Source organism: Patiria miniata, unplaced genomic scaffold (assembly GCF_015706575.1).
Source record: "Patiria miniata isolate m_02_andy unplaced genomic scaffold, ASM1570657v1 HiC_scaffold_24, whole genome shotgun sequence".
Classification (NCBI taxonomy): domain Eukaryota; kingdom Metazoa; phylum Echinodermata; class Asteroidea; order Valvatida; family Asterinidae; genus Patiria; species Patiria miniata.
In genome coordinates this window covers 22,826,123-22,852,854 of record NW_024037063.1, presented here as the reverse complement: position 1 = coordinate 22,852,854, position 26,732 = coordinate 22,826,123, and the positions used below count along the sequence as shown (strand labels likewise).

The window sequence follows — 26,732 nt, the reverse complement described above, 5'->3', positions numbered from 1 at the left end:
AACCATCCATTGGAGACTCTTCCTGCCTGTCAATCAAAATCTCACTGACCAATAAGATCATGACCTTTGGTCAGGTGACCACAAGTCATCGAAAATGGTCGTCAAGGCTTATGGCTATGTGGAGTGCTAAGTAGAACCTTGGTACAGCGCTCCGGGAGTTGAAGGTTCAAATCCCGTTCCAGTCCTTTGCTGTGTGTAAACCTACTTTTATTTAGATAAGAGTTGCTGGAATTGTCAAAATAGGGGGCGCCATTGACTCCGAGCAACTCACCACTTGGAATTTGACTTGCAGGCAGACGGATTTCCGTTTGATGGCTGCCGTGCCGCTGGACCACGCCCGGCGGATGCTGGACGCTCTCCGTAGTGATGAGCTGCCCTCTATGCCAGCAACGGAGCCAACCATCGTACTGGGGAGGGAACCGGCTAGACTCACAAACAAGCCGCTGATGTTGGTCCTGTAGTTAGGATAATAAATACTTGGATTAACTTGGATAACCTTAGATTAACTTGGATTAACTGGATTAATTGGAGGGAGCCAATTATTCAAACAAACTGCCTGCTGGTTGTGTTCTTGTATAGAGGATAATACATCTGTGGTTTAACTCTGGATTAACTTGGATTAAAGTAATTGTCTGTGGATTAGCTTTGATTAATGTAAAGGGAGCCAACTAAACTGACCAACAAATTGCTGATCTTGTTCCTGAAGTAAAGGTAATATGTATTTTAATTAACTTGGATTAACTAGTAAGAAGTTTGACTTTGACCAACATTATTTTACAAGCACTATTTATTCTAGGTACATTTTGAGAAGCATGTAGGAAAAATCTTCGCAAGCTTGCTCGGTGGTACTCAAATCCAGGACCTCTTACCTTCTACACACACATCAACCACCTTCAACAACAATCTTATAGTCAAACTGTACCATTTATTCTTTGACATCCATATTTTCTTCACATCTGCGGTCTTAAATAGTCTTAAACATTAAAGTAGAAAATATTACTTGCAAAGTAGACATTTCAACTTTTCCATTCAAAACTGAAAAAGAGTAATCTTGTCAAATTGGAAGCTTACTTTTGTGATTCCTGTAGGACCACTATCGCCATACGGACCACGGGGTGTTCTCTACAGACTTTCAGCCAGCCCGTGGCATTGTACTGGATCGGTGTCGTGTTCTGGAAATGATTCAAGATGAAGTGGTTCTTCTCCTTGCAGCCTCGTAGAAGACTGTCCTCTGAAGATGACCAAGAAAGAGAAAAACACTCCAGTCAGCAAAATATTCAATGTATGTTTTAAGGGATTGATCAGGGAATACATAAAATGAAATATAAAGTAATACAATGTAATACAATGTTATACAATGTAATACAATGTTATACAATGTAGTACAATGTAATACAATGTAGTACAATGTAATACACTCTAGTACAATGTAATACAATGTAGTACAGGTGATCATAGATTATCTTACTTTTGCTAGCTTGGTGGCCGTAGTGGATGTAGATTCTCTCCATGAAAGTATCGTCCGAGGCTCCTGGGAATATAGACTCCTCATCCAGCAGCCACAGTAGCCCCTTCTGATCAACATCCCTCAGGTCCATATTGGAAGATCGCATCTGTGTGGGGATGGAAATATATACTGCTTGAAACCAAGGCTAACTGCTGAATGTGCATTACGATGCTGTTTAAGGGAAATTGTTGTAAAGTAACTTGCTTAGGGACAAAAATGATTCTGTTGGTGAGAGTTGGACTCAAATTTCTGTACACTTTGCCTCAAAACATACATGTAGTTTCACAACAGTGTGAGACAAAACGAAAGTGACCGGGATTAATGATTCTTTCCCATAAAAAGTAATTATGTTTGATACGCCAATGAAGCATGTATTAAATGAGTATGTTCTTCTACTCATCTGAAAAAAATACTAAAATTGATTATTGCTATCAGAAGTTAATCATGTTTTACTAAAATAACCCATTTTGACAGCTGTCCATGGAATGCTAAATGCTTTGAAGCTATCCAGCTGAGTGAGGACCAGAGAATACACACATGCATTCAAATTTAAATGAGATTTGTGGTTTGGCACAACTAATAAACAACAGTCTAAAGTGGTTTCAACAATAAAAGATCAAAACTTCATTTTTTTCCCTTTAATTGTAATTTATTTCTTGATGTTCTTACCAATCCCTGTTGTTTATCAATGAGGTTCACCATGGGTTCCGGTGAGGACTCCGCCTGCTCAAAATGACAGTCAATATTCTCCTGGAACAGGAACAAACAAGACAAAATTAACCCATTAGTACTTGTATTACATTGTATTACATTGTATTGCATTGTATTACATTGTATTGCATTGTATTGCATTGTATTACATTGTATTACATTGTATTACATTGTATTGCATTGTAATACATTGTATTGCATTGTATTGCATTGTATTACATTGTATCACATTGTATTGCATTGTATTACATTGTATTGCATTGTATTACATTGTATTACATTTGATATTGCTTAGGTCAAAAAAACACCAACTACGCGTTGTCCTGACCTGTGCATACTTGTCCTGCTGGGTGGTGAACATGGAGTCATGGAATAGTAACTGCAGGCGCTCCTGCGCGTAGTTCATGCAGAGATCGTGGAACGAGGCCCCGCCCTGCTGACCGAAGGCCGTGGGGTTTTGGAATCCTGGGACATCGACCACCAAGATGGACGACATCGTTCGATAGGAACTTGACAGGGACCTTAATGAAAAAGTAAAAAGTAATTTGTAATTTTTTTATATTTCGATTATGAGGATAAGTAAAATTCAATGTTTTTGCAATTAAGTTGGAAGAGATTTAAGGTAACAATCTGCAAGATTATGCAAAGTTTATGTTTTACATTTTTTACCTGCAGAAAATCCACATTATATCTTACATTTAAAGTCAGTTCATACTCGGCGCAAATGCGAATGCGAATGCGAAAAACAATTGTGACGTCACAGCAAGTTTTCCCGCTGCAAATTTGCAAAATTTGAACACATTTCAATTGCGGCGAATTCTGCAGCGAATTTTTCATGACGTCAAATTTGCATCCACGTGTAGTGGTAAAAACATTGGAAAACCTGTTTGTATACATCTGACGTGGCAGCGGTTTTTTAAACGTATTTGAAGCATTGAATATGGAGCGAAACTGTTGACAAAAGGTTGCCGCCGCATAAAATGTCTGTTACAATTCACTTTGAAAAAAGTCCTACACTAGCTACAGAGCTGCACACATAGCGATACTAGCGCACACGCAGTTGAAGAACGTTTACAAAAACATGTGTGACTGTTATGAAGACTAATGCTCCCATGCCAAAATCTGTTCGATTTCAGCAAGCAGGGGTGCCCACCTTATTTTAACACGGAATTACACTCACTTGTTAATCAGGGACACCACCGCATTGACTAGCTCTCCGTACAGCCCCACCATCATGCCCTCCAGTGCGTCGCGGGGTGTGGCACCCTGTTCGGTCATGGGTTCGTTGACCACCGGTCTGAGGCTGCTGCGGGACGCACCGCTGGCCAGACGAGGGCTGAAGGTGTTCTTGGCGAGCTCTTCGATCGTGGTGCCTAGGAGATGGGCAGCTTTCTGGGCCTCTGTGGGTTTGCGGAATTGGGCTTTGCTGCTACCGGAACCTGGGGGCAAAAACGAAATTCCAAAAAAAAAAAAAAAAAACCTGATAAAAAATTGACACGTTTAACAGTTTTCTAACCACAAAGGGAAACTGATTAGGTGCATTATAAAAATGTTTTCAAAGTTAAACCAAGAAAGTGACTGAAGCAGGAGTTGAATGGTACCTGCCACCTCCAGATTGCCATTTCAGACCTCTACCAACTGAGCTATCCAGCCTCGTTTTTATTCAAGTACCTTTTGTTGCCCCTGCCGCACCCAGATGAATGATGGCCGCCAAGACACACCATAATGCTTTGCAGTGATCGCTGGAGAAACCCAAGACGTTACAGGCATGGAGGACTTTGCTCCAAGCTGTCGACGTTGGCTGTTTATCTTCAGACTAGAAACATTGAAACATCGACCAATGAAAGAAGTGCATTTGGTTCATGAATATGCAAGTAGTGTAAAAATATCAATATAAATGCCACAAAAGGATTACTTATTCTTTCTAAAATGTCTCAATATCTTCTGAACTGCAGATCCATCAAAATCCACCAGGAGGATTTGGAGGATTTTGTAGGATTGAGGAAGGTAGAGTCCAGCTAGTATTACTTTACATGGGATTTGATGATCCTTGAAACTTGTTAAGTACATTGTGCCATTGGATTTCTGCACGTTTGAGAATTTTGAAGGATTTAGGAAAGCTCCTAAAAATTCTTTAGGAATTTATGGTACAGAAACGAGAGGAATAGTTTCGAGTAAGAACTTACCCTTTGAAGGGGAGTTATGTAGACATTGTCTGGCGCCAAATGGTTCAGAAACAATTCTTTGCTACAGATTAAAAAATGAGTATATGAAAATCAGTTTTAAAGGATATCTTCAAAATAGATTCAATTTGTAAGAAAGCTGTCGGAGACAACAGAGCACCATACTTGTGAATTGACCAGTGACTGACCTATGATTTACTTATGATAACTTGTGGATGACTTGTGTTTGAATTGTGATTGGCTTGTGATTGACTTACGCTGTTGCCTCGTCCGCTCCACCCATCAGACTATAGAAGATGTTGAAGGACCTCTCACTTGCTGGACGACGGACGACACGATATTTCTCAAGGACTAAAATCTGTAAAGTGAACATGAAAAAGTTTCAGAATGAAACCAGAACTGAATCTGTTTTGTTCACGTTTATAATGTTTTTAAAAGGAATGTTTGCCTTTTTTCTTATTCATTTTTTAACTAGTGTCAATTTAATGACAAGCAGAAAACAGAGTTTTTCAAGTTGATGAGTTTAAAGTGAAAAAGCAGGGAAGCCACAAGCTGTGAAACCATATTAATTAAGCAACTCTGTCTGTGCTCAGGATTTGTTTGCAAAACGATTATTAAAACCAAATCTTCTGGACTTCTAATTGAAACATTTTTATTCCAGTTCCTGTCTGTATTGGTTTCACAGTCAAGAAACCCTTAACAGATTTTGAGAGAAAAGATTTTTTTTTATAGGAGATTTTGTTTACCGAACCAGTCTGTCTGAGGAAGAAAAAGCTGGTGCTAGTTTCCTGTTTTACCTGGAGAGAGCCGGCAGCGATCTGTCCCATGTGGTCAAAGTCTAAGGAGAGGATCTGTGAGCAGCGAGTCGCGCTGGTGTTCTGGACAGTCCGGGCGCTACCAAAGGCATCGACCAGGGTCGCTACAGCTTGGATCTTGTCAACTGTTGAGAAAAACAATCCCAAATATTCAATTTTAAAGGGCCCATGCAATGTAATTTTGTTAATGCAGTCCTTGAAAATGCACCTTTGTGTCCAATTTAACTTTATTTTCAATTTTTGTTTTGCCATTTTCCAGGGTATTTTGGTGCCTTTTTTGTTTTTTATGCTAAAGTAAATTTCCATATTCATGAGCAAAAGTGTGATGCCATTTCAGGCAGAAACCTCAATGTTATAGCAATTTCAGCACAAAAAGTTACCCGAATTTTGGACATGTTGCTGTTGTAAATTTTCTGTTCTTTGGTGATTTGTTGTGGTGTCAGTACATGGCAGTGCAGTGAGAAAACGTTTCTCACAGATGTTTTTAATGAGCAATTTTTTTTAGGGTTCACAATTTGAACAGAAAGCCATAAACTGAACAGTGTCTTCCTGAAATGACATTACAGAAACAGCGCCCTCACTTGTTCGGAAAAGCATGAAAAATCCAAAATGTTCCATTCTCACCCGTCACCATGTTATTAATCGTCCCGGCAACCTGTGTCAGATACTGCAACGTGTGTCTCGCGTTCCACGACTTGCCCCCGCCGCTACGCCCCATGAAGACCACCGATTGGTCCAGCCTGGTCGCTAGCATGTTACGATACGCGGTCTGCGCCGTTGCGTAGATGTGGGGTGGCATGTCCTCCTGCTTGCATCCCTTGAAGAGCTGGATGACCTGGCAAGGAATTGTGGGATTGTTTCGTTAGTTTCGGATAAATCGTACCTCAATGTAAATTTTGACACTTTCAAGGCCGGTTCAGCCTCGGCGCAAAGCACACGTAAATGTAAATTGTAACATTGTGGCAAGTTTTCACGCTGCGATTTATCGCAAAAGTTAGACACATTTCAACTAGGGCAAATTTCGCAGCGAATGATTTGCAACGTCAAATTTGCGTCTCATTCGCATGAAGTATGAACGCTTTCCAGAGTTTTTGTGTTAATTACAGGAATACAATTTTACGAAGTAGATAGTGTTTTTGGTAACACATTGTCAAAAAAAATTATAGCATGAACTGTAGATTAGTATGGATGTTTTCATAAATTGAGGAAAAGAGTGTTGTGATCGAGGAATAAATTTGTCACATTGTGAAGAAAGCAATGTGAGCATATGGCATATAAAATGTAACATTACTGTTGCCAACTTGTGTTGCTTTTATTAGGTTTATAAAGCTTTAAAGGAACTTTTCCAAGCAAATATGAAACATAAAGTAACAAAGCTTCCAGCAATTGTTGGGAATGACATTCGTACGTTGTTTTTTTATGTTATGTCTCTAAGATGCTGTTGAAATGGCTGTTTATAGATGATGAACAATGCGCAGCGTTTTAAAACCTGAACTCAATCGGCATTTTTTTGCTAGAAACTTTCCTGATTTCTAAAACAACAACCACTGCAAGGAATGTGGGGCTGTACAGAGACTAATGAGATCATAAACTCTAACCCCAAAAGAATTTTGCTAGTAAACTTCCTGAATCCTCCAAAATCCCCCACTGTGTAGGAACCAATGGCACACTCTTTGTACCTACCAAGTTTCAAGTGGCACCAAACCCCATGTAAAGTAATAGTTGCTGTGATGTATCGTACCTTCCTCAATCCTTCAAAATCCTCCAGAAATCTCCTGGTGAATTTTGAAGGATCTTGGAGGGTTAGGATTAATGTTTAAAGTTAAGAAAAATCTTGTGCAGTAAAATGATTTTTAAAATAATGTCGTTGAAGGATCTATACCTGTCGAACTGAACTGTTTAAACTTCTGATTTTTGATCCCCCCCCCCCCCCCCACTGAATAAAGTGCAGAGATCCCGTGCCGCCCTTCCAACCAGTATCACACAATTAATCAAGTTTTATTCCCTGCCAAGTTTCGTTAACTTGTAGTCCACTGAAAACACAAACCAAATTCTTACCCGGGTGTTAATGAAAACAGGTAGTCAGTAATTAATCACATCCAGCCATAAGACTCGTTAGTCACACAGGGAGGTTAACGAACTAGACATTCTTCAAAGGATCAAGGATTAAAGTGGCAGAAGTGACTCACACAAAAGTGTTCTTAGGGTTAATGCACAGTGCATCATGGATTCGGTGTTCTTGGGCAAGACACTTTACTGCAATTGCAATTCTCTATCCAGGAGAGAATGGGGATATGCGAGGGCATGAGTTTGTTATTTGAGAGGTTGTACAGTGGTGCTGCGTCTTACAAATATGGGTTTAAAAACAGCTAGGGATCATGGTCCCAGTGTTCTTAGGCAAAACACTTTACTGCAATTGCTATTCTCTATCCAGGACAGTGGAAGGTTGTACAGTGGCACTGCATCATATGAATGTGGGTTTGAATACAGGGGATCCTTGTGTTCTTGAGTAAGACACTTTACTCCAATCGCTACTCTCTACCCTGGAGAAAGTATACCTGTGACTGTGAGGGCAGGGTTTATTATTATGAAGTTGTATGGTGGCCTGGAAAGGACATCATTCGTGACCAGTCACCTTCTAGGCCCCTAGCCTGCCAAGGCATTTAAGGTTTCCGCGTATAATCATGCTGATCAGGGGTAGTAACAAGTGAACTCCATTCTCAATATAAAAGTATATTGATGGCAAATATGCTTAATACTACATGTAACTCGATTTCAATGACACTATAGCACGTGTAAAATTAAATCCGTGATTAAGAAATGCATCCTTCCTGACCTCAGGTCGCACTGAGGTCAACTCAAGGTCAACTTTGGGCTTTATCTGATAACATTGATGAATTTCCTGTATGACATTGGGCTATAGGAAGTACTACAAGCCTTGGCATGAATCAAACAATTTGCCATCCAAAAGACAGAAGTCAGTGGCTCGGTGGCAAATTGATGGAAAATTAGTATTTAAAGCATGCGGCGAATGTTGCAACATGATTATTTTATTAGTATATACGTAGCCTCAAGTCATATTTATTAGGACCATTAATATCATGTACGTTTGCTGGATTATAATAAGCATAATGTGTAGCATGCACAACGTAAGAATACGTTCAGTGTTGTACTGTTCGTGATGAATACATTTTACAAACATGTTTAAAGGGTTAGCGATAAGATTACACGAGATCTTAACAACACTGTACAATCCTACATTATAATACAAATCGGCATTTTTGTAGGTCACTCTTGAAACGACTCTTAAAATTCAGAAGTTGGCACATTTCTGTGGTTGTGAAGAACATAATGTAAACATTTCCAACAAAAGTTCTTTGAGATGAAATTAGGTCGCTGCTATTTTGCATTTGTGCACAGACTCTATATTCATCCTTTGTGGGAATTGTAGGCCATTTTATTGAGTGATTTCCTGGGTAGAAATATGCTAGAAAAATCCTGTTCTTTGCAGCAATTTAGTAATTTTATTTCAATCTAAAAATTAACTTTGCAAAACTTTAACTGTAGCAACATGTCAATCGAGTCCAGACCAATAAAAAAAAATACACCAGTTTCTTGTCCTCGCCTGCTTCCTTTTTCCCCGGCCGCCTTCTTTTATTTTCTTCTTCTAAATCTACACTTTGGCAATAGATTTTGCACACATAGATTGTCAATATATTGTCTTTGTATTTGTTTCCAACAAAAGTATAAAGGGTCATAGCTCCTAAGTTGGACACAATTATGCATTGCTAGCAAAATAGTCGAGAAAATTGAAGAATCCATTCGCTATTTTGGAAAATCCACCATCTCGAAATTTGTTTTAAAAATTTGCCCGCCTCCTTTTTTTCTTCAGAAAAGTCGGACAAGAAATCTTTTTTTTTTACTCAGACTATTCTTGGATATATATGTGTCCGTTTACACTCCAAAAGTGACATCGTTGCATATTAGCCATGTCTAAATTACTCCGCTAAGGCTCACTATTACACATGCACCTATGCAAGCCGCTGCAGCCACTTCCCATATACATGTGTGTAATACCTAGCCGTAATTCTGACGCTGCCTACCCCCGAAATATCCTGCAACCCTTTCCTTTCCCCTACCCCACAAACAAGCGAGCGAGATCTGATCTTCCTGTGAGGCACAGAGTTAGGGGTAAGCCCCTACTCTGTCACCAAAATCCATCTCTGGGCTCCTGACTATTTTTGGCGATCCATAAACAGGCCCACCGGTGACTCACGCTAATCAAAATAGCTTCAGTTTTGCTGCCGTGCCGTATTATGCTGCACTCTTGCGGGTGGCATACACATAGTGTGGAAAACTTAAAGAGGCGCAAACAATTTTAAAAAAATACTTTGTGCCAATACTCATGTACCTATAAAGCATACTTTACATATAAATGAAACACTTTTTTAGGGGAGGGTAAATTCCTTCAAAGTGTACTTCCCAAGATTTAAGATGTCCTTGCTATACTTGACAACTGAGGGCGCTGTTGCTGTGATGTCACTTTCTGCTTACACTCTACAGTTTAAGGATTATCTGTACAAAATTTTGAACCACAACTGCAGCATACATTGTACTGAAGAAATTTGGGCATGCAGTTTGCTCAATGGCTGACTATCATGTCTAGATCATGTTTAAATCATTGCCTCCCAAAACCACAAGACAAAGATCTGAGTTTTACAAAACCCTCAAATTTGTATCAATTTTGATTTTGATACTGATCGAAGCAGCTGCAAGATTGAGACGTCTGCCTTTATGACATTGCTTTTATGCTCATGAATATGCAAATTTGCACCTTAGATATGGCAATATACATTGAAGAACTTTATCATGTACAGTGTGCGTAAGGGATCTTAATGGCACAGGGAAAAAAGTTTGACGTGAAGGTAACACTGAACGTCACTTCCTTTGGACGTGCAGACATGCTAAAAAACATTTCCGACAAGTACACTGTGAAAAACCTGACATATGATTCTCTGTGAAAACTCCCTTAGGCTTCAGTGCTTAAAAGAAACAGTCCACATGAAATGAATACAGTATTTTTACAACCTCTTCTGCCAAAACTGAATGACTTTTCAATATACTTCAAAACCTAAAAAGCATTTCCCATTGTTTGGGTAGAATCCAAAATTGGATATTTGCACAAAATATTTGAGTGTGAAATATATTTTATGGTGTCTTTGAAACTCAGCTATAAATGTATTTTCATTTTTGAACTATCATTGACCACTGACTACGATACATGTAGATGTATGATTATTGGAGTTAGGTATATTTGGCATATGCATGTATGTATCCGGTAGGCTTGACAAACGTGGACAATCGTACAACTGCAGGGTCAACTAAACACAGGTGTTTCCTTTGTTTCAAGAACACGCTTGGTGATGAAACTAATCATGCACACAGAATTTCTCAAGGGAAAATGTGCCAGAGAATTGGTGCAAAGAATTGTAACAGATACAGGCAAAGTGATTTTTGTATTATAATAAAGGGCCCTTGTAAACGCTTGGTTGGATGAAACACAACTTCGTTCTTTTTATTTGACCTAATAACTGAGACTGCAAAGTTCACGCTTACAGTTAACTGTGACAGTTCGGGATTTTTCTTCAAACTTTTTCAGTGTTTTTTTTTTGGTATTGGGTAGTACGTGTGCGGGTCCACGCACGACCTCCAACCCTTTTTATTGGCATAAGCCTCTAGTTGTCCTTTATAACTCCCAAAGTGACAGACGGACAATAGACTCACGATGGGGAATTACAATAAAAACTCCCGCTATTGTATACAAAAATCCTTGACATTTGACCGTTTCCGCAATTTCCAGAAAAAAAACCTGTTGACATTGGGCCAAATCTGATGAAGTCGTCAGGCATGACAAGAATGTACAGGTAGGATTTAGGAAGTGTGAATGAAATTAAAGGAACTGGAAGAAAAAAATATAAGCATGAAAGATGAACTTGTCAGGCAGAATTTTAAGAAAATGACTGAAAATTGGAGGAATTGGAAAAATATGAAAGATTAATTTGAATTGCTGACTAAAAGCAAAATTGAATATAGTATCAGCCATTAGTGATATTCTTGTTCTGTAATCAATTTCCATTTGGAATCTAACATTAACAAAATATAATAAAAAGTTTCAGACCCTGACATTTATATCCTAGTACATGTAGGGTCTTTTTCCATAGTTAAAATGTATAATCTTACAAAAAAAATATATGTTTCATCATGCATATCATGCAATTTGAAACCATTACAACAAAACTGTCCATTAATTAAAAAATTCTGCAACGGAATTACATGTAGCTCTTACAAGACTTCATAATATTAATTTTTTTGGGTACAAACAAACCCGGTAAATAATTGATTTTTCACACAAAGGGGTTGCTTTGAAAGCTGAAACAGGATTTCTCTATCAAAAATCAGGGGGAAAAAAAACAAACTTTTTCAGTCATTTTCCTAGAAAGAAAAAGTGGGCAATTCAACTTTGTCATTCACTCTTGTTATTTTTCCCCACATACACACTAAATCTCAATTATACAATCCCTCAGGAATAAAGTAGACAAACTTAATATCATAGTATCTGGTATAAGAACGATTTCCACGAACACTTCTCAATCAACCCAACGCCGCTGGCCGCACGCAATCTTATCAATAAATCCCACCCCACAACCACCACGAATGAGCGGAAATTATGCACACGCAAATAAGGTTAGCGCCAATCTTCAGCATAAACAAATCATCTTCAGTCCAACACCCAGTGCGGCTTCATTTAATAACGACTTCAACTTCAGCCGACGACCAATAAAACAAAAACTAAGCGGATGCACGTCATGCACACATATCATGTCTCAACAACACCAATTTGTACATGTACATGTACGACTTTGTTTCTTTCCATGAGAGTGCTATCGGAAAGTCTCCCTAGGCTTGCATTGTTGAACTTTACACTACCCGTTTACGATGTTTAAATGAATAAAAAAAATTTAAAAACGGCAGACAGATGACATTTACATGCATATGTAGTTTTTAGTTGATACAACTGTTCTACTTTCATGTGTGTTTACCATAATGACACAAGTGCTTCATCTTATACAGAATGCATTCAGTTGTGTGGAAATCTTTAATGGAATTGTGCATGCACCAGAGGGCGCTATTCGACCTGATTAAAATTCAGATCTAATTATGCAGGATATTTAAAGGTTAGCATCGTTACATAATTGCACCGATCAAACAAAAGTAAGTTAGACGTAAAATACCTGGAAAAAAAACAGTGCAGATACATGAATACCATACATTACATACTCACAAATAATTAATTGTGCAAATTAAAATGAAGCATAAACAATTTTGTGCTGATCTCAGAGGGCCAAGTGTACTCTATGGGCTGACTGACTCACTGACCGACCGACTGTCATGTGTGAGTCGGGCAGTGCTATTGTATAGGACTACCCCGTAATGCCAATGAATGGGCTAAATTATCCGGCCCACTGTGCAGACCAGATGCATGAAAAGACTTCCAGTGAATGGACATTCTGAATTTTGTGCACTCTGGGACCAGCTTTCCTAGGCTTCCCTGGCCTTGTTTTTGTGCATGTAAGTGTGAAGATTAAATACACTGTACAATACATCCAGTAACGCTAAATGAAAAAAAAATTTGAAATGAGAAAAGTGTTAATGGCATGTAAATGTTACATCACAATCACACACTCATGAATATTCAGCATATGGGAGGGGCTACTTACTGCTGTGGCATGCTGTTTATCCCATAGAAGCGGCAAAGCAGGGGTCAAAGGTTAAAAGGTCAAGGTCAAGGTCAAGGTCATAAGGTCAAGGGTCACGGGGAGGGGTGGAGGGGAACACGGGAGGGGTAGCGAGAGAGAAAACGTGGCATTATTAGAACTTTAGTTGGTACAATGCTGAAAGGGGGGTTCTATGACTTTCTAATATGACTTGCGCTGGAAATGGGCTGGTTTGCTACGATTACAGAACTTTAGTAGGCCTAATGGTCCGTGGTATGGGGCAGCCATCTTTGCAGGTCTGGTACCCTGAAGCTTGTATGAGTTTCAAGTTCTTTTTTTTTCTTTCAGTTTCAAGCGGCTTCAGGGTAACTCAAGTGCTGCATACAACAAGCCTAAACGATACATACATATTTGATTTCTAAATAAATTTCATTATTATTTTATCTACTGACTTAGAAGTTAATTACAGAGAAGTAATCAGCTGTAACCAGATATGGAAAGCACTAAATTGCAGCAGTTAATTTTTTTTAAGGTTTGCATGGTCTTTCTGAGGGAGGGAAGGTCTTAAAAGTGTAATAACTGGCATAGACAATGGGTAGATTACAGTGTCAAATCTCACTTTTTTTCAGATTTAAATATACTAAATACAAACACTCTCAGAGACAACTGCAACAGATAAGGTCTATTAACATCACATGTGGGTTGTTTTCACTGACACACCAATGTCCACAATATGCAAATGTCATTTAAATATGCAAATATCATGTATATACGTATGATGCAAATGTGTACCCATATAAAAACATACACATTTATATGCAAACATGTATGCAAATGTTCACATACAAATGTATGCAAATGCCACATGTTACATATGCAAATGTGATCAGTAATGATCATGAATTAAAATCCATTGTGTTGACTCATTTATGATGGTACCAAAAAGGCGTGGACCTTTAATCCTCATTTCAAGGTCATCTGGGGGGAGAAAAATATGAACTGACAGCTGTGTGTGATAGAGACATATATCTGGCCTGCCAGCATTCATAACATTGCTGTAAGCTGGTTGTGTACATTTGTCAGTGGGGGATTGGCATAGCATTGACTCATTTATGATGGTACAAAAATGTACAAGTACAAATCCACAAATATTGTGCATGTTTACATGTCAGCATGCATACAATGTTTACCTTTAATAGCCCATCTAAAGGAATGTATAATGGAGTATATAGTGCCTAGAATGGATCAGTCTGTAAATTTGGGGTCCACTGTTTTCCTGTCTCTGTTACGTCTGACATCCATGATTTTATAATTTTGATGCATTCCTTAATGCAGTCATCCTCCAAGAGTGATTATGAATAGCAAACTACCTACCCAACAAATATGAAATTAGTTTGAAGTCATTCTTAATGTTACTTGAATGGCAAACTATAAAGTACCAAGGTAACAGGGACCGGAAAAATATTACATTTTGGACCCTAAACTTATAGAATCACATGAACATGTGTGCCGCAGTGCATTTTACACTATGCTTCAGAGAGCTGGCTGTAGTATGTCAAATATTTATGTCCAAAAAAGGAAATTTTGAGCGTTGAAGGATGATGCGTTTTACACTCATGTCAGAGATGAATTCAAGATTGGTTTGAAAAAGAGTTTGTTTTGACAGCTGTTTTGAACATTGGAAGAGGATTGTTTTTTAAACTGACATTAAAGTTAATGAGAATCAATCATTTTTTGTTCTGTTATAAATTGTTGTCGAAAATATTCGCCAAGCAATCAGTCAGAAAGTAGACCAGACAAACGTTACAAGCGCTCATCACAAGTTGTGAGTATAAACTAAAAGAGGAATTGAAACAGGAAGAACAAATGTTATTGTGGAGTGTTTGTTGACTTTGACGGATCTGCTCGCATTCGCCCTTGTCTAGTTTCTCGTTATCCAAATAATTCTGTAAATTATTTCTGCTATGTGTTTCATTCTTCATGTACATGTGCCATGGTACATTGCATGAGTCACGCACTAAATAAGCAAACATAGATTATCCATTTCTTTTGTTTTCGCTATCTTACCTTGTCTGAATAGACGGAGAGTTGGTGCATGGGATTAATGACGACCAGACTGCGGCCGGCGTAGGTATGGATTAGACTGGCGCCGTAGCGCTGTCGTAGGGTGTGTAGTACCCCGGACTCGTTCAGGTGCAGGAGCGAGGCTAGGTCTTCCGCTCGATCATACTGGGGAGGGTTGGCCTGAGATCATAAAAACAGAGATTTAAAAGTTTTGATAAGCACTGTGATTTCAATTAAACAATTCTTAACCAAAACTTGATGTTTATCACGTGAAGAAAGTTTGTTTTACAACAATCCTGTAATGTTTTGAGGCCCTTTATCTACAAAAGTACAAGTCCGATCGAGTTGAAACTTGCTGTGGATTGGTCAGCCTTTACATACTTGTGTGAGCCCTACTTGTTCATTGCTGCACCACTGTCATTTTGCCTTTGAATGAAGGTCCTGCTAAAGACTGAAACGTTAGGTCCGCTAATTCTGTTGATTTTGTATATTTCAGGTCAATTTGGTCGGTAAGCAGTTTGCAGCCGTTTTATTCATTTTCATGTTACAGCAAGAGGAAAGTGTCTCTGTTTTACAACAATCCTGGTTTAAGTTTTGACCAATTTTATCACCCGATTCCACCTTATTTCATCAATCTTTAATGTCTCAAAACTAATAAAACATTTTGACTAAGTCTGATGGATTAGTCCATCACAAATCCTGTCAGGGGTAAATCACAAGTCAAGTCACATGTCCAGTCACAATGAGGATGACCGGATGAACAAAAAGAAAGGAAAGCTTTCATCAAAATAACTTGTGATGGACTCTTGAGGTCTTATGATGGATACTGATCCATGAACTCAACTCAAAACTGGAAGTTTTGGAAATGAAATAACTTCACGCTAACCTTCTCGACATCTTCTTCATCCACTTCCAGCGCATCGTCGCTGTGTGCCAACTTGACCCTGATCCGCCCCTCGGATAATGGAACGATCCCCTCAGCGTTCAGCAGCTGGGCGGCGGTGAAGCCTCCCTTGTGTAGTAGCCACACCCTCTCTGCTCCTAGCCACGCCTTCTCGGAGTCCAACTGGGCGTCCGACTTGGCCTGTGTTAAAAAAAAAAATTTAGAATTTGACAAATTATTATCCAACAACAGTTTTTGCAACCCTTTACATACTGTGGTCAAGGACAAAAAAAATCAAGACAATTCGAACACTCTTTAAGACCCTTCTCATACTTTCGTCACGTTTTCGGCTATATAAGAAAAACCACCCCCTCAATGTTCAAAATAAGACATGGCCAACAGCGAAGGACCATTTCTGCCACTGACTATTACACACTGATAACCAGTGTGAATTCTACAAGGAAGGGCATAAATAATATTATCCATGAGACACTTTTAACATACCACCAAAGAACGACTTCTTCTCCTCAACATCTCCTCAAGTAAACTCTCCATAGATGGAAGCAAAGAATAAAGTCAAGCTCAGTTTGAAGAGTTTGCTGCTCAGCGTTTAAAATGAACAAGCAAGTCACTGTAGAACAGCTCATACATGTACGGTACATGTATTAACTGAAAGAAATACACGAATACGAACTACAATACAACGCGGTCTTGTACAAGAACAGTACAATTTGTGCTGCGTATAATGTACACGTTACTTTTGAAACTATAACTGAAACAAATGTTCAAATTCGAAACTGAAACTCACTCTAACTCTGTAACACTGTAGCTTTTCAAATGTGCCACTCAAAATCAAATTACTGTTAAAAAAAATTCACCTTCGATTTCCTTCTTTCAGTAGACCTTTTCAGCATTTTATTCTTTGAAATATACATTCAATTACATGTTAATGCAAACCTCATTTTCTCTGCAATGCTATAAAACTAGTGCAGCTCGTAAAAAAACAAATCGACTAATATCACTCAGATCTAATCCACTTAACTTTCTGGCTCCCGAATTCAAGAAAACAACAACAGCTGACTTCTTGGTTGCCATGGCTGCCAGTGAGGTCAACGACCTCAACGACCCTTGTTCAAAGGTCTGATTAAAGCCTAAAAGGTCAGACTAGTGCTACATGGGTCAAAATCGGCATCAAGTATTCTCCGCAGAGCTAGGTAAAGTCATTTGGAGTTCGGTTCTCGTATTTCAACATCGTTGGACGTCTGCATAATGATTTTTCATAATGTCAGGACTCGGTTCTTGAGAGAAATGGCCTGATCATCAGAAACATCAATTGCTCAACTGCTGAATGATCGTCCACATGTACACGTAAAATATAGGTCATCAATGAAGATGTAGATGCATACATTTGTATGCCATCCCAGACACGCTCGCTAATGCACTTGTCAGGGTTTCGCAATCACAAAGTGTCATGTAAATGAAGATGAATTGAAGCAAGCATCTCCATAGTTCAAGTCTTGGATTGTCTTTTGGGATGTGGTTTCCATAGTTACAGTCCAGGAAACTGTGGTGGAGACACATTTGAGACTTCGATAGCCGGAGGAGAATTCCTAAGTCTTGAAGACTATGCGGTTGAAATGGATACAGTATCTCCTACATGTAAGTGCGGAACTGATGTTACTTCAGCAGTCGAGATGCTTACACAAGATGCAGTCGCATAGTTCTGGGATGAATGCGAAGGTTATGAACGGAGTGACCAAAAGGGAAGGCTGCAAATTCCTACGCTGATAGCAAGATACCACATGCTGCTTGCCCTCAGAACGCAGAGTGAGATCTCACCACAGACTCACGGATGAACTTTAAGACAATCAGGTTTGGGATAAATTTGGAAGCCGAAGCAGGCGTGTTGCTAGGGAAGCAATTGTGGAGAATCTTGACTTGGGTCAGAGCAGGGGGTCTGACTAAAAATAACGACTCTCGTCACCCTAGCAGTGAGATCTGTAGCTTATAGTTCAAAATATTGGCTCTGATGAGCTTTGAGGCTGGTAATGTTGGGTACATTTGGAGTTTCGCCAGGTGCGTTTTGGGTGATCTGTCACTTGAATCAAGAGTTTTGGTCGAGAGAGGTAACAGGGGGTCAGGCTATAAAACACTCCGTCAATCCTGATCGGTTGTGACAAGAATTGTGTGTGGATTCAAGGAAAGATGCAGTGTACAGGCACAGTGGTTAAAGGCGAGTTGTTACAATTTACATTACCATTATATTTCTCCATTGTACATGTACATGTAGTTCTCAGCTCAAAGACAATAATACAACAGGTTCAGCTATCTGTGATTTCAACAGTGACAGTCATACTTAGAGCATCTTCCTCCCCGTGCTATTTTCAAATTTCAACCCCTCAAAATAGATGACTTTTGAAACTTGAAAAGTTAAATCGAAAAATGAAAATTCAACTAGGAGCTTGACACTCGAAAAGTCCACTCGAAACTCAAAATCAACTCGAAACTCAAAAAAGTCGGCTCAAAATTCAAAGAAAAGAAACCCCCACTATAAGTACAGCCTACATGATTGCTTTTCAAACCTTCTTCTTTCAATCAGCATTGCTTGATCTCTCGCAAAGAGACTAGCCAAGTCTAAAAATGTACCGTACAGCATCTGCAAGCCCAGAAATTTCAGCAGCATAAATATCCTGAATGAGAAAAATCCCTGATTTATCAACCGTTTTCAAAGCAAATTCCTGCAACTGTTCAGTGAAATATGTGGAAGGATTTGTAGACTTGGGCGTGACTAGTTTTGATATCTCTCAGTCTAGCATGTCTGCCTCCTGCTGTGAGAGGCTACTCCTAGTTCATAATGGGCCAGATGGCTTACAAGCATCTCACAATCAGGACACACTGCTGTGCAGGTGAAATGAATAGCTATGGAATGGACTTCTGACCTTATTTTCAATTAATTTCGCTGGAATTGGTCCAGAGTACAGTCAATGAAAACCTTGCATGAGTGGGCACAGATGTAGAAATGTCTGAATGTATTATGACAAGGAAACAATATACACGTAGATTGACTGCATATTCGGCATCCACCTTTGAGGTGCGTTTTGTAATAAATTCATTAACTCTAACTCTCTAGGCATTTTGCTGGGATGCAACCTCAATCCTGCAAAATCCTCCAAATGCCTCCATGTAAAAATTGCATACAGCCTCAATCCTGCAAAGTCCTCCGTTTTTTCTTGAATGTGGTCCTTGGACCACTGCAGGATGTTGATGCAGAGCCAGTAACATCCTGGAGCAGTGTGGAGGATTTCAAGTATAATCTAGACCTAAATGTATGCATGGCTGAGCATAAACAACACAAGGTCCGGCCCAAGACCTTGACACAGTGCATCCTGCAAAATCAGCCACACATTTTTGCCAAAGCCTCAATCCTGCAAAATCCTCCACTTTGCAAAGAGTATTTTTGGAGGATTTGTAGGATGTCTTTGTCCCTCTCTGGTTGGAAATTTCATCAAGGCCAGCCCAGCAGTTACAATAAATCAAGTGACTGTTTTTAACAGTTAAGAGCTCCCTGCCTTCAAAAAGCAGGATTGACTGGCTGTGATTGTTATGAAATGCTATACTTTGACTGTAGGAGATTGACAAGCCTACCAGTCTTCTGCTTTTGGCTGTTGATGGAATTTGACTGTCACAGTGCCTGCAGGATATGATCTGACTGCTAGTGACTACCCAGTGTAAATTTAAAGGCATGGCAGGGGAACAGAATTGCATTTTTGACTGTCTGTGACTGATCAAACAAAAGGAGGGTTTAAAAAACAGTGCAGAAGAGGACAGTTTTGCTGAAAATTGGTATCACGTGACCACAACACCCAATTTGTAAACAATTATGTAACATGGTCCACAGGGTAAAGATGCAAAACATTTTGCCACTATCTCCTCAAAAATCTTCTGGCTCATGACATGGCAAGATTTAGGGTTCTTCAACCTTGACAAAAGAGGAAGGAAGGCATAGAATTGTTATTCCTTCCTGAATAGAACTGATTGAGCTGGATTCCGTTGATCTTATCCTGCATGGAATGTTAGGCCAGTTGACAGCCCGGCTCCCAAGAAGGAATGCAAATTCAATATGAATAGAAGGGCTAATACAACAAACAAACATGCACACAATGCTGGGTTTTCAGTTCAGTAATTCAACTCCACGTAACTGGGCTTATATGCACATAATAATGTGTCATTGTACGTACAATGTACATGTATGGGTACGTACATGTATGCATGCCAATGGAACTGCAGTACATGTACATGTACATGTGTATGTAAGGTTTTAGTTAGTCTTAATTGGCACAAGATTGGATTTGTTTTTTATTCTCTACAGCCCGTCCCTGACCCAGCCTGTCCTGGGCAGAAGAGGTCGCTATGAACAAGATGAATCCATCCTGTCTTAGGAACATTGGCAGCGCTAACCAGAACTCCATTTCATGGCTTCGCTTACTGTAAGCGAAAAAATCCCTACTTACTGTAGCTTCTGCAAATGCGTACATCCCGTAACTAAGGATTCCGTGCTTACAGGGCTAGCACCAAAACAAATTTTGCTAGAGCTGTAAGCACAGAATGATGATCGTAAGTGCGGAATTCTGTGGTTAGGAATTGGGCCACTGTCCATGTTTCCAAGTACATGTGGGCCTACAGTACTTTTCATTGCAACGAGTTCAACATAATGTAAACAAATACTGACATGTTACATACTTTTGCACAATCTGTACCATCTATGTTGTGAGACATTTGTCATTCGGCAAAGTGCATACTTACACGTGTACCGGTACTAAACACGTACTTGTACAGTTTTATATATTTGTGGAAATATTTCCATTGGAAGAATGTTTTGCAAACTTAGACTCCAATAATGATATCCCGCAAGTCTTGATGCTACAACAAGGCTGAAAAAGTCTTGTTAAATTTCTAAATTCTCTTTCTAAATTCTCGTTGCTGAGTGACCAGAAATATAAAACTACTTAACTGGGGTGGTAATTGCCAGTTTTGAAACGTAAAAAAATGTATTCTAGTCGTGTCAGTCAGTCTGCACTTTTATCTGTCTGATGAAAGTAACGTTGAAACCTTAAGATCCTTTGCATGACACAGAGGTTGAAATCTTGGCAACATCCCAAGTATTGCACTCTGTGGCAGATGATCGCGGCCAGACAGTGAAAAAGACAGAGAATTAGAAATCACACGGCACATGCTCCAATAGGCTGGGTCATAAATCTGGATATGTTTCCTGTCCTTGCGCGCAACTGTGATAAAAAAAAAAAAAATGTGACCAGTCAAAGACAAACAAGGTTATATCTTGGAAAGTGAGGCAACATCACGTGTACAACTACAATATTTAGCAAAAGTCCCGATATATCACATTTGTACTATGCCCATTTTTAAAGATCAAAAATATTGTTGGGCTGCAACTTATTCGAAATTTGTAAAGTAATTTATTAAATAACAAAACGTGGGCCCAATTTTTCGGGTCAATTATGTCTCATTCAAAAGCAACTAACTTTTGTATTTCTAAAAAAAAAATTAGAAAAAGAAAGTTAGAAAAGGAATTTATTTCAAGTTATTCAAGAAGAGTCCAGAGGAAACAGTAAGTTTCTTTTCTACAAAAAACAGCAATATATTCCAAATTGTTAGATGTAGGATTCTCATGTCTTGAGAAAAAAAATTAGAAAGTAAATACTTATAAAGTAATAATTTTTGAAGATAACTATTTTCCAAGGTCACCTGTGACTAGCAAATATTCCAACAAATAAAATATTTTTTTCTTCTCTGTAACAAAACACTATATTTTCAAATGTTCAGTACAATATTTTTGCTACATTTTGCTCCAATTCAAAAAACTGAGGGTGAATCTTTTTAATGATTATTTATGCCTATCCCTTTATTCTAGCCTTTGCACAATATGCTGGATATGAAAAAAAATTGTCAAACATTTCAAAGATAAGAATGCTAGATACCAAACTTGCAAACATCCTTCAAATTTAAACTTTTTGTTTGATATCCGACACTTTGTGTTCACACCAAACAAATGTTACAAGGAAATTGAGTGAAAAAAATTATGACTAAGCTTGGTCCACGGTTCAAAATCCAAAGTCAACCATTTTGTCAACTTTAAAGCAGGAAATTTGCAAGTCTAAACTTAATACCGGTAGTAAAGTTGGTTTCCCTGTGCTCTTTAATAAACCAATCCATTTCTTGTTCACTTAATAAATGTTCAACTTGTATATGTTATTCCAACTATAAAACTCTTTTTTTTAATTGATGTCTGTAACCCTCTGTTCAATAAAAAGAGTTGTTGTTTTGGGCGCAAACAGATCCGCCTTACTAGCAGACTGGTTCCCTGTCGGTACATAATTGATACTAATTGTGGAGCGGGAACCAGCCTATCCTGTGAGAACAGAATTATTGTTGGGCCGCAAGTTATTCCAAATTCTTAAAGTAACAAATACTAACAATTCTATAACAAAAAGTGGGCCAAATTTTCAGGTCAACGTCTCATTCAAAAGTGAATAACTTTATATTGCTCAAAAAAAAACTTTTTTGAAGAGAAAACAAATTTATATAGACAGAAGAAATTTGATGCTTTTTTTCTATGGCTCAGGTTTTATTGAATACAATGGATTCTTTGATTCAGTTGAACTATGAGCTTGCATTTCCATTGTTCAATGGCGTGTTTAAAGGGATTTATTTTGATTTGGACAATGAAACTTTATAGTGTCAACAAGGCTGGACATTTAAATTCCAAATTGGGGTCCAATGAGATTTTTAATAAGGTTATGGTGCTAGAAATATTCATGACGGTCATGAATAATTTATGAGGTGACAATGAAATATGCATGAAGTGATCTTGTTAAATTATGAATTATTAATGACTTCTCCAATTGCCCTTTCATGAATAAGTTTTCATGTGGACTGACTGTAAAAAATGTGGAAACAAATCATGACTTTTCCCCATTAGACTGCTGGGTACCCACACATGCAATACGTAAACATAAGGTACAATTAATTATTCATGAGGTAATAGTGTGAAATTATGAATAATTCATGACTTCCAATTGCCCAGGCATCAATAAGATTTCACGACTACTGATTATAAAAATTGTGAATAAATAATGATTTCTCTATTTCCTACAATATAAAATAGTGTATTTCTGCACAAAATATCTTCCTCAAAATAAACAAATTTTTAAAGAGAAACATTAAACCACGGAACAGACTGTTGTTATTTTAGCACGGCATTTTTTGTAACCTCACGAAAAAAAATTAAGGCATTTTCAATTTCAAACAACAGTTTTGAGGATAACCTAAGATTTTCACCCTAATGCATTATTTATAGCCTTCTGTCCGTTTTATCGTCCAACTAAAAAGTTTCAATACACAAGGCTACGATTTCACAGGTTTATATTCCTGTGCTCAATGACTCGTAAACATACTCGCTTTTCAACCACTGAAAGTTAACGCCTCCGTCTTGTCATGAACATACTTCAAGGCACTTATCATCGCTTTTCTAGTGAAATTTATTCAATGGTTAGGAAGGGCATTCCTCAAAAAATGCTGATTCAGGTAAAGGTTATGTTAGGTTATTGTTGTGGTTTTGCGGGCAAGAATGGTTGAGTGGTTTCCGAACAATTATGACGCCTTCATACTGCTGAACAGGCACGTACATTGTATGTACACTGCGGATATAGTACATGTACATGTACAAAATACTGTACAGGTACACAACACATGTACATGTACATATACATGTACATGTACATACATGTACACTGTACACGAAAGTGTAACAGAATCCCATACATGTACAAAGGAACTACATGTACATGTACATGTACATGTACATGTATACTGTACAGTGACAGTGTAGATTATACATGTACATGTGTATACATGTGTCAATATGCACAGCTTTCTTTAGGTGTTGTGTTGGATGTTGAGACTGAAATTATTTATTTTAAAAGATTCGGATTTAAACACACAAAAAAAGAACAGCACTCAGTGTCCAGAAAAGAGATTTTACAGCTTAGGGTGTATGCACAATTGAACAAGGGGCTGAAGGATCCAAAAACATAAAATTTCAGTTTGTTCAAATTTTGCAAAGAATGTTGTCACCATCCAAAGCCAACGTAAAGAACATGAAACTGCAAATGAAACATTAAAAGTGGCTTGTAAAAGCAACATATTATATTGTTATCAGATTTAAAATAATGAGGTTTCAATAGCATTTTCCATTAACAACTTGGGTGAAAATCTATTTGTAAAATGGCAAAACAAAACACTGTTTTCAAATTGATCAAAAAATCAAAAATTTAGATGCAAAAAAGTATTATGTAAAACTTTCAAAAAAGGTTGAACACAGAAATTGACAGAAGTAGGGATTGAACCTGCAACCTCCGGATTGCAGTTCCGGTGCTCTACCAACTGAACTATCTATCCATTTGCTGGGGGGTTCCCCAACTGTCAATGTCTTTGTTCATGCTAGTCAGATTTTTTTAGTGAAAAGTTCAAGAGAATTTTACTCACCCTGCCTCTTTCGATTCGTATACTTGAGCTCTGCGCCAACGATCCCGTTTTCAAGATCTGATCTTCCAGATACATCTCCGATCCGTCCACTCCGTGGCGATGGCTCAACTCAATCAATTCCGGAATCGGTTGGACTTTCAACGAGACCGAATCCGCGGAGCCACGGATTTTACCGATGATGTCGTCTCGTGGCGTGGACTCCACGTTTTCGTTGTTGACCTCGACGAGGCGATCTCCCGGCAGTAAACCAGACGAGTTGTCTTTTTGCGTAGAGCTGGGTTCGGCAAAGTGAACGGTGCGTCGGGTTATACCCCCGCCCGGCCCGCTGCGCTCCTCAATGATGCAGCGTCGGAGCGTGAACCCGAAACCGCCGTTTGGCTGTCGGTGAAGCATGACGTCGCGTTTCCTTGGCGGCTTTGGCACGACGAGATCCGGAAGCGGTAAATCCATGTCGAACGTCTTTTCCCCTGGACCGGGGCTACTGGCACCCGGCTCAAAGACAAACTCACCAAATTGAGATTCAGCCTGCAGAGCCTTCTCCGCGATGAGTTCATTGTATGCAGTGTTGTCCGCGAGTACACCCGTGTCGTCAAGTTTACTTGAAACCGTCCCGGAAGAAACATCTGGCAATCCATAACTAGATTTCCCTTTTAGAATACTCTTTTTAGATCCAGAGCCTTTTTTAACAAGAGGCGGGGTTTCTGACACCGTAATTGTTGTCTCAGTTTTGCCGTTGACGTCTACCGCCTTATCACCATCCTCATCTACTTGTTGGTTGACGGGAAACTCCATACTACTACGGACCGAGCTGGCGCTTTGCTCGTCGCTTCCACTGGTAAACTCCATACTGTAATTGGATTCGCTGTTACGGATCTCGACCCCCGGCGCGTGATACCCGTCGGTCCGATCAACCTGGGGTTGGCGCCTGGTGAGGCTGATCTTTCGGCCGGGGAACAGCCCACGTTTGATTTCATCCAATCGGCTTAACTCCTCCTCTGTCATTGACTTGTCCTTGTGGCGCTCCTTCTGCTTGATGCTGTGCTTTTCCTGCTTCTTCTCTTTCTTGGACTCCTTCTTAGAGTCGCGGTCTTTCTTCTTGAAGTGAAACATGGCTGGCAGTTGGTCACTTCACCTCCAATTGAAACCCTTCAAAATGACAATGCGGAAAATGGAAGCAAACAAAAAATAAGGTTTTGAAGAATTTTATTTTTACACACAAGTTACTCACAAGAAATAGTGCTCACACAATTGCATTGCAAAGCCATGACAGCCTGTCTTGGCCCCATATGCATCAAAGTAACAAATTGTTCATAAACTTCAAATTTGAATTTAATAAAAACAAGTTAAGGGGCTGGGGCGCCTACTAATTGAATCTGCATGGTCTAGGCCTAGTTTTCAAAACTCCTATCAGGAAACATCACACCAACTTAATAGTTTGGGGTGTGGAGCTGGACGTGTTTTCAACAGACAACAGTTTTCAACAAAGTTACTTCTTTACATAATGTTTCACTCAGATGAAAAGGCATCTATCCAGTATTAAAGTGTGCACAATTGAAGCTGCATGGAAGGGGCAGGGCAAAACTGCAAACTTGTCTACCGAAATTCATCTCCAAAAAATCGCTTCTTTTATTTCAGATAAATCTTAAAACACATTACAGACGTATAAAGTAACTACTGATCTTCAAAACTCACCTGTGCGATTGACACGTCGAGTTCAGATTTTGTAGTTTTTCGGGTTTTTCTGTACCAAAGGGGTGTACGAATGTTCACTTAAAAACCCCAAATAGCATGAATGGCAGCAGTGTGTTAGCGGTGTTCGCAAGGGCGACCTCTATTGACAGACTGTATTTATTTTGCATGCATGGCTGGCCGTAAGTGGTCTTGAGAGGGCGCACGTCCAAACTAACGGTTCAACAAAGTTAACTTTGCTTGTTATTCAAACGCCGTTTTTAAAGCTTCACAAGTAATCAACAGACAAAATGTCAATATCGTACAACATTTGGGCAACGGGCGTGTTGTTTATGGTTGAATAAAGTGCGAAAAAATACGATCAGAATTTGCATGTAAATTTTCATGGAACAACTTGAAAACAACACACTCGTTTTGCGGACGATAACTCAAAAAATACTCACGGTATCGAATTGAAATTTCGTCTCTCGATTGGTCGTTACATAATACACATTGCCTCTGAATGTTGAGAGGATTCGTCTAAAAACACAAATAATAGAACCA

General features: G+C 39.0%; 1 protein-coding gene across 5 annotated transcripts in view; it reads right to left on the bottom strand.

Moving 5' to 3' along the window:
- Positions 1–26,329, bottom strand: part of LOC119732660 (unconventional myosin-XVIIIa-like) — an 89,557-nt gene extending 63,228 nt beyond the window's left edge. For 3 of the 5 annotated variants that reach the window (XM_038206288.1, XM_038206290.1, XM_038206292.1), the window contains exons 1-16: positions 26,193–26,329; positions 24,501–25,646; positions 15,942–16,139; positions 15,059–15,235; positions 12,995–13,006; positions 5,841–6,051; positions 5,199–5,341; positions 4,659–4,759; positions 4,405–4,465; positions 3,890–4,034; positions 3,399–3,657; positions 2,547–2,739; positions 2,177–2,257; positions 1,469–1,613; positions 1,072–1,231; positions 272–455 (exon numbers count right to left, since the gene is read on the bottom strand). In XM_038206288.1, the coding sequence (XP_038062216.1) occupies positions 272–455; positions 1,072–1,231; positions 1,469–1,613; positions 2,177–2,257; positions 2,547–2,739; positions 3,399–3,657; positions 3,890–4,034; positions 4,405–4,465; positions 4,659–4,759; positions 5,199–5,341; positions 5,841–6,051; positions 12,995–13,006; positions 15,059–15,235; positions 15,942–16,139; positions 24,501–25,610 (3,180 nt within the window). In that variant the 5' untranslated portion in view covers positions 25,611–25,646; positions 26,193–26,329. Of the gene's footprint in view, positions 1–271; positions 456–1,071; positions 1,232–1,468; positions 1,614–2,176; positions 2,258–2,546; positions 2,740–3,398; positions 3,658–3,889; positions 4,035–4,404; positions 4,466–4,658; positions 4,760–5,198; positions 5,342–5,840; positions 6,052–12,994; positions 13,007–15,058; positions 15,236–15,941; positions 16,140–24,500; positions 25,664–26,192 lie in introns of all 5 variants that reach the window. The other 2 variants (XM_038206289.1, XM_038206291.1) reach the window with 2 other exon arrangements.
- Positions 26,330–26,732: the final 403 nt, after the last annotated feature.